The sequence below is a fragment of the Artemia franciscana genome, chromosome 17 (assembly GCF_032884065.1).
Source record: "Artemia franciscana chromosome 17, ASM3288406v1, whole genome shotgun sequence".
NCBI classification, from domain to species: Eukaryota; Metazoa; Arthropoda; class Branchiopoda; order Anostraca; family Artemiidae; genus Artemia; species Artemia franciscana.
Window position 1 is genome coordinate 40662949 of NC_088879.1, and position 12341 is coordinate 40675289.

At 32.7% G+C, this 12341-nt stretch overlaps 1 protein-coding gene across 1 annotated transcript in view; it reads right to left on the reverse strand.

Annotated features, from left to right (window-relative positions):
• Positions 1-12341, reverse strand: part of LOC136038237 (serine/threonine-protein kinase PLK4-like) — a 70213-nt gene that overhangs the window by 36669 nt on the left and 21203 nt on the right. Inside the window, exons 6-7 of the mRNA XM_065721343.1 lie at positions 7628-7864; positions 5035-5166 (exon numbers count right to left, since the gene is read on the reverse strand). Coding sequence (XP_065577415.1) covers positions 5035-5166; positions 7628-7864 — 369 coding nt within the window. The remainder of the gene's footprint in view (positions 1-5034; positions 5167-7627; positions 7865-12341) is intronic.

Consider the following 12341-nt stretch of genomic DNA (forward strand, 5'->3'; position numbering starts at 1 on the left):
TATATCGAGAATGACTGGGGTATTAAGTTTAAACTTTCTGGGCTACTAATATTACTAATTCTGCTGATACAATTTCATATAACATAAACTGTATCCAGGTTGTGAAAGAACATAGAGAAAATTTTTTGGAATGATATTAAGTTTCATTTTTCAGATCAACTTGAGGAGGTATAAACTTAAATTAAACAATACCATTTGTGTCAGGATTAACAACTGTTCAGAAATATTTGTCCAACATACAAAAAGCAAGCCAGATTATGGATTCTTATAGAAAAATTAAATAATAATAAAAAAAAAGTTTTCAACTGAAAGTAAGGAGCGACATTAACGCTTAACACGAACAGAAATTAACGCCCCGCTCTTTACGCTAAAATTTGACTCTTTCTCTCAACGCTACATTTTAAAACCGTAAAAAACTTTAGCGTAAAGAGCTGGGCGTTGAGAAGGGAACAGCCCCTTTCATATACGGAGTAACTTCTGTTCGTTGTAAGTTTTAATGTCGCTTCTTACTTTCAGTCAAAAAAACTTGTTTTTTTATATTTAATTTCTGAACTTTTTTGAATTAATACATATTTCGATTTTGGCTCTTTGCACATGAATAATTAAAACGAAATTTGAATATTAATTTATTTTTTGGCTAAATGGCTTTCTCATAGTTTTTATCGGACGATTTTGAGAAAAAAAGGAGCGGAAGAGGATGCCTAGTTACTCGCCCCCCTCGTCAATACCTCGCTCTTTACACTAAAGCTTAAATTTTATCCCAATCCCTGAATCACAAAGGCCGTAGAATAAATAGTTGAAATTACTAAAAATATTTTAGCGTAAAGAGCGAGGTAGTAGGAGGAGGTGAAACTCTCATATGTGTAAAAATTTCTGTTCGTTTCAAGTTTTAATGCTGCTCCTTGCTTTCAATCGAGAAAACTCTTTCATATTTATTTTTCCTTTTTTTATGCTAGAAATTCCTGCGCCCCCTTCATGGAAATTCTCTTCCCCCATGACAAATTACTCCATGGTAAGTTCCCCCCACATACCCCCCAACCAAACCAAATCCTCTGAAAACGTCTGTACACTTCATAATAACTATTACTATATGTAAACACTGTTCAAAGTTTGTAACTTGCAGCCCCTCCCACGGGAACTGTGGGGGAGTAAGCCGTCCCCAAAAACATAGTTGTTAGGTTTTTCGACTATGCTGAATAAGATGGCTATCTCAGAATTTTTATCCGGTGACTTTTGAAAAAAAATGAGCGTGGGAGGGGGCCTAGGTGCCCTTCAATTTTTTGATCACTTAAAAAGGGCTCAAGAACTTTTAACTTCCGTCAGAACGAGCCCTCTCACGGCATTCTAGGAGCACTGGATCGATACAATTACATGGGAAAAAAAAATAAATAAACACGCATCCTTGATCAGTCTTATGGAAAAAATTCAAAATTCCACATTTTTGTAGATAGGAGCTTGAAACTTCTACAATAGGGTTCTCTGATACGCTGAATCTGATGGTGTGATTTTCGTTAAGGTTCTATCACTTTTAAGGGTTGTTTCCCAATATTTCAAAGATAAGGCAAAGATTTCAGGCTCGTAACTCTTCAAGGATAGAACTAAACTTGATTAAACTTATATATTTAAAATCAGCATTAAAATGCGATTCTTTTGATGTAACTATTAGTATCAAACTTCCGTTTTTTTAAGAATTTCGGTTACTTTCGGAAAAAACAAAAATATATAAAATATTATGTTTTTCAATGAAAAAGAGTATGTCAATAAAAAACCAACAGAAATTACTTCAAAATACTTTTTCCACAAAACAAGTTTTTCAAAGAAAAGTAAAGAGCTCCACTAAGCCAAAAATGAGCAGAAGTAAAGTCAAATAGCCTTCCAAATGTAAAACTACCACAAATCACCATCAATAAAAGATGAAACTCAAACAAACCGAAATTACAATAAATAATCGAGTCAACTCAAAACGAGCAATAATTAACATGAGTAGAACTTATAAGCCCCTTACCTTCTCAAGACCAGAGCATAATTTGCACTTTACTGAAAACACAATACATTCAAAATGTTTTCAATTTTTTCTACTTTAATAATTGAAAAATATTAAACTTTAAGGAATAAATATCAATCTAGCATATCAAACTGACTATCCATGGCCATTTGTTTTTTTTTTAGTAAAGTAAATTTTGCTCTGGTCTTGAAAAGCCATGGAGCGGTAACGACTAATCTTCGAAGCAACGGAGATAGGATAATGCTAATAGGCTTATGCCTTTTCTCGGAAGTTTTCGTTTATAAAAAATGTATGAAATTAATAAAAATAAAAAAAATATGAAGACAATGACGAAAAATAAGGGAAATATAATACAGATACTACAACAGAGAAATCAATAAGAATCCTTTTTATTTTTTTTAAATAAACCAAATTTTCTATTTTTGGGACACTTGTACTTACGAAATTCATACCAAATCACGATTTTATATAACGAAGCGTTTAGGGCAGTACCACAATCTCGTCAGTGTTGCCACTCGATCAATGAGAACCAATAAGCAAATATAATTAATCAAATTTGACAACACTTTTCGTCGGCAAAAGTTCAAACATTAACCATCTTTTGTCTCCTAAAGCAATTAAATCTCCAAAGGAAAGTTGCACCATTCTTAAGCTGCTGAGAGCTATATGTTTTTAGCTGTTTTTTTTTTTTTTTGCTGATTTAACACTTGTCTTCTTTTTTTCTTTTTTTTTGATTTAGTGCCAACTACTACCAAAAACTACAAAACTGTATGTGAACGCTCTTTAATTCAGAACCGCAGTCCTGATTCTTCTTAATTTTAAAATATTTATGACTGTGTAGGTTTTTACGCAATCAAACAGTATTTTTTGCCAGAAGGCAGATCACGGATGCGTGTTTATTTGTTTGTTTGTTTGTTGTTTTTTTCCCAGGGGTGATCGTATCGACCCAGTTGTCCGAGAATGTTGCGAGAGGGCTCATTCTAACGGAAATGAAAAGTTCTAGTGCCTTTTTTAAGTGACCAAAAAAACTGGAGGACACCTAGGCCCCCTCCCACGCTAATTATTTTCCCAAAGTCAACGGATCAAAATTCTGAGATAGCCATTTTATTCAGGTTAGTCGAAAAACCTTATAACTATGTCTTTGGGGACGACTTACTCCCCCACAGTCCCTGTGGGAGGGGTTACAAGTTCAAAACTTTGACCAGTCACACAGTTCGTGGTAACGAACTCTAGTAAGGAGCGACCCGGCTCAATAGTAATGGAAACTCTAAAAAACGGAATTTCGATGCTAAAAGATACATCAAAAGAATCGGATTTTTATGCTGATTTTAAATATATAAGTTTCATCAAATTTAGTCTTTGTCATCAACCTAACCTGAGAAAATTTGCCTTATTTTGGAAAATAGGGGAAACACCCCCCAAAAGGTCATAAGATCTTAATGAAAATCACGCCATCGAATTCAGCGGATCCGAGAGCCCTGTAGAAAAAATTTCAAGGTCCAATCTACAAAAATGTGGAATTTCGTATTTTTTGCCAGAAGACAGATCACGGGTGAGTGTTAATTTGTTTGTTTGTTTTTTTTTTCCAAGGAGTCATCGTATTGACCAAGTGGTCCTAGAGTGTTGCAAGACGGCTCGTTATAACGGAAATGAAAATTTTAGTGCACTTTTTAAGCGACCCGAAAATTGGAGGGCACCTAGGCCCCCTCCACGCTCATTTTTTCCCAAAGTCAACGGATCAAAATTTTGAGATAGCCATTTTGTTCCGCATAGTCGAAAACCATAATAACTATGTCTTTGGGGATGACTAACTACCCCACAGTCCCTGGGGGAGGGGCTGCAAGTTACAAACTTTGACCAATGTTTACATACAATAATGGTTATTGGGAAGTGTACCGTCGTTTCCAGGGGGATTTTTTTGGTTTGGGTGTGGGGTTGAGGGGAGGGGGCTATGTGGGAGGATCTTTCCTTGCAGGACTATTTCATGGGGGAAGAGAGATTCAATGAAAAGGGCGCAGGATTTTCTAGCATTACTATTAAAAGAAAACCATGAAAATATAAACATGAAAAAGGTTTTTCAATTGAAAGTAAGGAGTAGCATGAAAACTTAAAACGAATTACACATATGATGGGTTCTAAAAATACTTCAGCATAAAGAGCGAGGTATTTAGGAGGAGATAAATACTTCGCTCTTTATGCTAAAGTATTTTTAGTAATGTCAACTATTTATTCTATGGCCTTTCTGATTCAACGGTCGTTCTTAAAGAATTGGGACAAAACTTAAGATTTAATGTGAAGAGCGAGGTATTAACGAGGGGACAAACCCCCTCATATATATAATTAAAAATATAAGAATATAAAAGCTTGTTACGTAAGTTAATTCTTAAGTTACGTATATTTTTTACTAATAAAAATGTTCGTTAAAAATTAAAAGTTCTAGTTGCCTTTTTAAGTAACCGAAAAATTGGAGGGCAGCTGGGCCTCCTTCCCCACGCCTTATTTCTCAAAATCGTCTGATCAAAACTAAGAGAAAGCCATTTAGCCAAAAAAAAGAATTAGTATGCAAATTTCATATGTACGGAGAGCCAAAATCAAACATGCATTAATTCAAAAACGTTCAGAAATTAAATAAAAAAAAACTAGTTTTTTTAACTGAAAGTAAGGAGCGACATTAAAACTTAAAACGAACATAAATTACTCCTTATATGAAATGGACTGTCCCCTCTGCAATCCCTCGCTCTTTACGCTAAAGTTTGACTCTTTGCCACAATTCTACTTTTTAAGACAATTAAAAACTTTAGCGTAAAGAGCAAGGGATTGCGGAGGGGACAACCCATTTCCTACACGGAGTAATTTCTGTTCGTTTTAAGTTTTAATGTCGCTCCTTACTTTAAGTTAAAAAAACTAGTTTTTATTTATTTAATCAATTCAAAAATCAGACTTCAACACGTTTAGTTGTCTATTAAAGAGACAGAAATACACAAGAAAAAATAATTTTATAACCATAAGTTACTTTGCGACTAAATTACCTTGGTATATTTATCCTTTCGCTGCATAAATGGATGACCTTTAACATCCTTCAGCTTTAACCTCTCTTGTGGAACTTTCTTCAGCAACTTCGATATCAAATCCTTTGCTTCAGCAGAGAGATTACTCGGTATCTGCAAGTGAAAATTTGTCTGTATAATAAGCTGCAAACAAATACCCCCCCCCCCCCTCCCCCCAAAAAAACAACCAAAAAGTTAATGCCGTTTTTTAAGAATAAGGAAAACTGATAAGGGAGGAATTTGCAGCCTTTAAAGCCACGAATTAAATTTTTGCATAAATTAAAACTGCAATTAGAAATAAAACTCTAGGGTTACCAAGCACAAAAAAAAATCAGAATAAGATTAATTTCATCTTTTTTAATTTGGATCCCTAGTCAAACGAGCTGCCGTCCCTTTCTCGTTGAATTTCTCCTCCTGTTTTTTACAATCCATGTACTTTTATTGGGATCTACTAATAACTTCTCGGACCTTGGTTTTCAAACAAATTTTTATCCACAATTTCTTTCTCGATTTCTTGTAACGAATTTACGGCCAGTAGGACGAAAATGCCTCATTTTCTAATTTCTAAATCTCTAATTAATTTCCTTCCTGCTGGCAAGATACCCATTGGTTTTCAAGTTTCTTTGTTTGGTTTTATGATAAATATTACACATGAGCGTTCTAGTCATAAAGTATTTAAACATAAGTTGGCAAGTAAGTCCTAATAAGTTGGGACTTAGACGATCATATCAAAACCAAAATAAAATTGAATTTCAAAATATTTCACCATATTTCAGCTCAGTTGCCGCCAGGTGGATTCAATCTGATTCCTCTCCCTTCTCGTTACTCTTACAAAACTTAAATCTTACTTTCCTCTCACATTTCGTCACCATTACACAACTTTTATCTCATTTTTCTTTCACTTTCCCTCACCATTACACAACTTTTATCTTACTTTTACATAATCGGCAAGTCTCCGTGACACCCAGCCTATCCCTGATCTGAAAGCAATGATGCGATATTATCAATTTGAATCGCGTAGATCTTCAAAGATTTTTTGCACTCCATCACACAGTATAAATATTAAACATTAAAATTAATATTCTGGTCATTCATCGGTGTATGTCGACATTCACCAATTTCGGCCATTGACGGTAACATATAAATGTAAACCAAACATATGTAAACAAAGGGAAAATTTTGGATTTGTTTATGTAAAGTGCATACCATATACCATGAAGAATCAAATCACGTAACTACCTGCACCATGAATATCATGCTAAAAGACGGATGCAATCCGTCTTTCAATTATCGAAATTGAAAAACGAAGAGTCAAAAAGTTTGACTCTTTCTCTCAACTCTAATTTTTAAAACAGTAAAAAACTTTAGCGTAAAGAGCAGGGCGTTGAGGAGGGAACAGCTCCTTTCATATACGGAGTAATTTCTGCTCGTTTTTAAGTTTTAATGTCGTTCCTTGCTTTCAGTTAAAAAAACTAGTTTTTTTATTTTATTTTTGAAAGTTTTTGAATTAATGCGTGTTTTTATTTTGGTTCTCCGTACACGAATAATTAAAACAAAATTTGCATATTAATTTTTTTTTTTGGCTAAATGGCCTTCTCATAGTTTTGATCGGACGATTTTGAGAAAAAAGGAGCGGAGCAGAAGGCCTAGTTGCCCTCCAATTTTTTGGTTACTTAAAAAGGCAACTAGAACTTTTAATTTTTTACGAGCGTTTTTATTAGTGAAAAATATACATAACTTACGAATTAACTTGCGTAATGAACTTCTTTATTCGTATATTTTTACTACGTACATGAGGGGGTTCGCCCCCTCGTCAATACCTCACTCTTTACACTAAAGCTTAAATTTTGTCTCAATTCCTTAAGAATGACCCCTGAATCACAGAAGCCGTATAACAAACAGTTGAAATTACAAAAAATACTCTAGCGTAAAGAGCGAGGTATTAGGAGAAGGTGAACCCTATATCCGTAATAATTTCTGTTCGTTTTCAGTTTTAATGCTGCTCCTTAATTTCAGTTGAAAAAAAATTTTTCATGTTTGTTTTTCATTGTTTCTTTTTTAAGTAATGCTAGAAAATCCTTCGCGCCCTTCATGAAAATTCTCTTCCCCCATGATAAATGCCTCCATGGAAAGATACCCCCGCGTAACCCCCTCCCCTCCTCCCCCAACCAAAAAAATCTCCCACCCCAAAAAAATTATAAAAAAGCAAACCATTTACAAATATTAGCATATGGTAAAGTAAATGAAATCTCGATTTTGAGGACTTGTAAAGTATCAATGAACGAAGTACTTCGCTCCTCTTTTATATTTTTTACACACGACTTAGATTTTTGCTCTTTTACATTCATTTGTTTTTCTTTTTTCTTTCCTTCTATTAGTTTCTTTTTAAATTCTCAATTTAATTATTGTTATCCAGTATAAATATTATTTTCGAGCATTAATTTATTGATTATGTTCGTTATCAATAACTTAACTAACACTAATAATCCTCAACATCCATGGCTAAATATAAAAGTGGAACATTAAGTAAAAGTAAAAACAAACAAGATATAAAAAAGAAAATTGAATCACAAACCGTGTAATCTGTCATTACTACTCTTGTGAGAGTGGATTTGACCCCTTCAGTTTCAAATGGGGGTTTGCCAACAAGTAATGTATAAAGCAGAATCCCGAGTCCCCAAACATCGGCTTCCAATCCGTGGGAGCTTCGCATCGCAACTTCAGGAGATATGAAGTTTGGAGTTCCACAAAGCGTTAAATGGCGCTCATCGGGTCTTGTCAGCTGTTTTGCAAGACCGAAGTCACATATTTTCTTGAAAAAAAATTTTTGCATTGAAAAAATTAACTGGATTATGAAATGAAGTTAAAACATTAATTAAATTGTATTCGAGAAGATACATACGAGAAGAAACAAAAGACAAAAAGAAGGAGAAAGAGAAGACATATAAAAGGGGAGTAAAGATACTGAATTTTACACATCACTAAAGTCTTATTATATTTTTTTCTTTTTTTTTCTCTCTTTTTATCTTTTCTTTTCTTTTTTGTGTACTTAATAATTTAGTATTATTGATGATTAATGTAACATGAATATAGTCGCTATTACGGGCCAGAACGGCCTTTTTGCGAATAACTGGTATGTATGTAAAGTAAAAGTTTAAAATAAAAATCTACCTAGCTACCTACCTACCTACTCTTATCAGGCGCTATTTTTAAAGTTGCTGACGATAGCAAAGAGAAACGCATATATACATGCAGGTTCAGTGCGAGTGTGAGGTGTGAGTGTGGTAAAAACCCGAGAAAAATAAATTTTAGCTATAGTTTTCCAATTATTCCGGCGATAGGAGTGGGGATCATTTAACAGGATGATTCTGAGTCTGTGAGACAATAGATCACATCTACAGCAATTGGGATACCAAATGTAGTATTTAAATAGCCACTTTCAAAATGCCAGTTTTACTAAGCAAAACTATTTTTATCTCTTATTCTACGATATAAAATAAGAAAAATTAATTTTAAGTGGCGCCTAAAAGAGGCCCAACAAAATTGACAAAACACTAAAGTAGTTTTCAACACCATCCTCAAATTGCCGAACTCTATTGCATCTGGCCAGCACTAAAAACAACAGATGAAAAATAAAAATTTGCTTAGCCTTAGAAGTCTCTGCGGTAAAATTACAAAGAATTAACAAAATTATCATTACTACAAAATAATTAGTAAAATTAATACAAAAATTAATTGATTAATCAGTTGACTAAACTAATCATATACAAGATCAATAAAAAGAATCATAAAATTACAAAGACAATTTTATTGATGTAATTATCAATATTGCAGCAAAAGAAAAGATGAATAAATGCATAAATATTTTGATGAATTGAAAGATTTTATTGTAAAATGTTCGGGTATTCGGAAGCTGGATTTCTTTCACGAAATATTAAGTACTGGCGAAAAATTTACAAAAATCCCAAAATTTTGGAAAATATAGAAATACAGCGCACAATAGTTATTTTTTTTCTAAATCTTATTTCATTATAATTTTCATGACTTCAGGGTCTAGCCGTTGCACTGATCTATCAAATGAAATCATTTGATATGAAATCAAAACGATATTTGTTGCATGCTACAAGGGAAATAAGAAACAAGACCCTAAATTATTTAAACATGTTATGGTTTCAAAACATTTGCTATGGCTTGGTTTCAGATGGTATGGCTTCAAACTATGGTCTCAAACAATTTTCTAGTTTTAAATAATTCTGAATGCTAATAATTCTGAAGGCCTCTGTCTCCATTCATTCAACCGTTCCTTCATTGTCCCCAAGTGTGTCTCTAATTCCGCCCAGCGATCCCCCATTAATAAATCTATACTTCAATGGAATATAATACCTTCCAGTGTCGAGCTATCCACAAGTTTTCGCATACTGTATAACAATGTACTAAAATTTTGATATTAAAATTCTTTAAATTCTTATTCAATTTGCTTTAATTACTCATGTTTTCTCTTTTCTTTTTTTCTCTCTTCTTCATTTTCAATTTTTTGTTGTTATGGTCCTCAACAAGTTCGCTCTCAGGATCTTTATTATTATTAGTGCCATTTTTTTTTATTTGAATAAATCAAAACATTATTTTGTTGCATGCTACAAGGGAAATAAGAAACAAGACCCTAAACTATTTAAACATGTTATGGTTTCAAAACATTTACTATGGCTTGGTTTCAGATATTATGGCTTCAAACTATGGTCTCAAACGATTTTCTAGTTTTAAAAAATTGAAAATTTAGTTTAATGAACCTCCCTGGGATGAAATTATAAAAACCAATTGTTGTAAAGAAAATTAAATTAATCCATAGGCATTCTGTTTGAACCCGAATTTGGGGAAGCCAGGGAAGTGGATATTTGTTTTAACTAAATGTAGGTTATCGCTGAAACATCTCACAAAAATCGAGTTTCGGAAAAGGTAAACGCATTATATGCTTTCATGTTGCTGCGGAAAAAAGAGTAGAGTTATTGAGGCTATATTTTGTTCAATCTTATTGAAGCTATATTTTGTTCAAATCTTGTATATTTGGAAAAATCCAAATAAATAAATAATTTTAGTACCCATTATAATTAAACATAAAATGTCACACAATGGAGTATACGAAAGGTAATAAAAAAGAAAAAAAAGCCTATACGAATGACACACAAACAAGTTAACAGAGAACAATTAAAACACAAAATAAATAAACAATACATTCAAAGGTGCTGGCAAATAGCTTGAAAAAGGCTATGCTTATGATCCAATGATGAATCATTTCGTTTCATAAGAATCATTAAAGGGTCACACAAATTACACTAAATTCTAGTTCTAGGCTGAAATTCTAGTATTACTTGTCGAAGGTGGCAAACCCAAAATATACTTCTAATAATTAAAGAAAAGGGATCTATGACGCTTAAAAGAAAAAAAATCACTAGAATCTGTTCAGTACTAATTTTTGTCTTATTATTCTGCATCATTCCATAACTATCTCATATAGATAAACTGTCCTACGGGATAATTAATCCATCCCAACTATAAAGATAAAACTCTTGTATCTGGTCATTATAAAAAAAAAAAAAACTTAGGAAAATAATTTCTCTGGATAATATCATAGGTTTTTTTTAGATAAGAACTTAATTATTTCTCCAAGATTCTACCGTAAATGAGTCTCTTCTAGTCAGTTCATCCTCAGTCACATGTACGGATACATTAAATAATCCGGAACTTCCAATTAGTGTGTCAATTAAGAACACGAAAATGCTTGTTATTCAAGCTAAAAAGTTAGAAAGACTTATGGTATATTTGCCAAAATAAAAGGGCAGTTTGATAAATATTGACTAGGAAGGCTCAACACTATTTGCACCCCATATATTTTTCTTTATGCCTTTTTGGAAGTTTCTTAACGAGACGGAATCCCTTAACATTCGGAGACAATCCTTTAGATATTGTAAGATTTTCCTTGGCCTTCACATTTGGCTCAGAAATGCTTATATCGCAAACAAAGTCCATGGTTTCTGATATTACCGTGGAAATGGACGAATTCTAGTTAAGATTCCAAAAGCTTAGAGAGCATATAGTTGATTTTCCTTAGAATTGGATCCGTGTTTAAATAGTATTTAAGTAGGTACTTAAGATTAAATAGTCACTTTTTAATTTCCTGGTTGAAGTTTTGTTTGAATTTTATGTAAATTCCTTTTTTGGTGTTCCTTACTTCTTATGTTGTGTTTTTGTTTTCGTATTTTCTTTTTTCCTTCATTTGCTCCTCTGTGCATTTTTCATATTTGTAAAGAGAGTAAACATAAATTATTTATAAAAAACAAAAAAACAAAAAAACTTTTATTTAAACGTTAAAAAAACGTCTAAAAACAAAAAACAAAAAATTCCTTTTTTGGTGATCCTTACTTCTTATGTTGTGTTTTTGTTTTCGTATTTTCTTTTTTCCTTTATTTGCTCCTCTGTGCATTTTTCACATTTGCAAAGAGAGTAAACATAAATTATTTATAAAAAACAAAAAACCAAAAACTTTTATTTAAACGTTTAAAAAACGTTTAAAAACAAAAAACCCAAAAATTAAAAAAAAAAATTATAAACAAAAAACTGTTTAAATTACGAAGATCCAGGTGCAGCTTATAATGTCCGAAATTGCCTACTACAAGCTAAAAAGCAAGCAATCTGACTTAAAACTGAAGCAGCAAGGATAGTGAAACTGAAATATGATTCTTTGAATTACTGAAATAGAACCTTATACAACCATATACATCTTATAGAATTAGGGAAACTGAGAATTCAATTTTATTGAAGAGGATCTCCACGTGCAGTTATATCATAGTAGTGGACGCCAAATTGCAAAAAAATGAAACTTGGGTGGAAAAGCAAATTAAGATGGCACTAAACAGCTTAAGTATCGTACCTAGGAGTGCGCTGTTGCCTTTGGGAATAAACGTATTATTAACGTTTTATTTTTAGAGACCAACAGTGTTGCCAAATGTAGCTAATTAATTATTGCTTACTTGTTTTTACGGCTCAACAGGGCAGCATTGACAAAAATATGGTACTAACCCTAAAACTGCGTACTTTTGACCCCCCCTCCAAAAAATGGAAAATTAAAATTTCAGGGATGAACAGACCTACGATGGGAAAATTGTTCAGAAAATGTTTTTATTTTGATGTCCTTGACATATGATATATAACCCATTGTAAATACTAATAAATAAACTTCCAAATGCAGATAAATCCATTATATAGAGGGTGAAAAAAAACAAACAGATACTAAA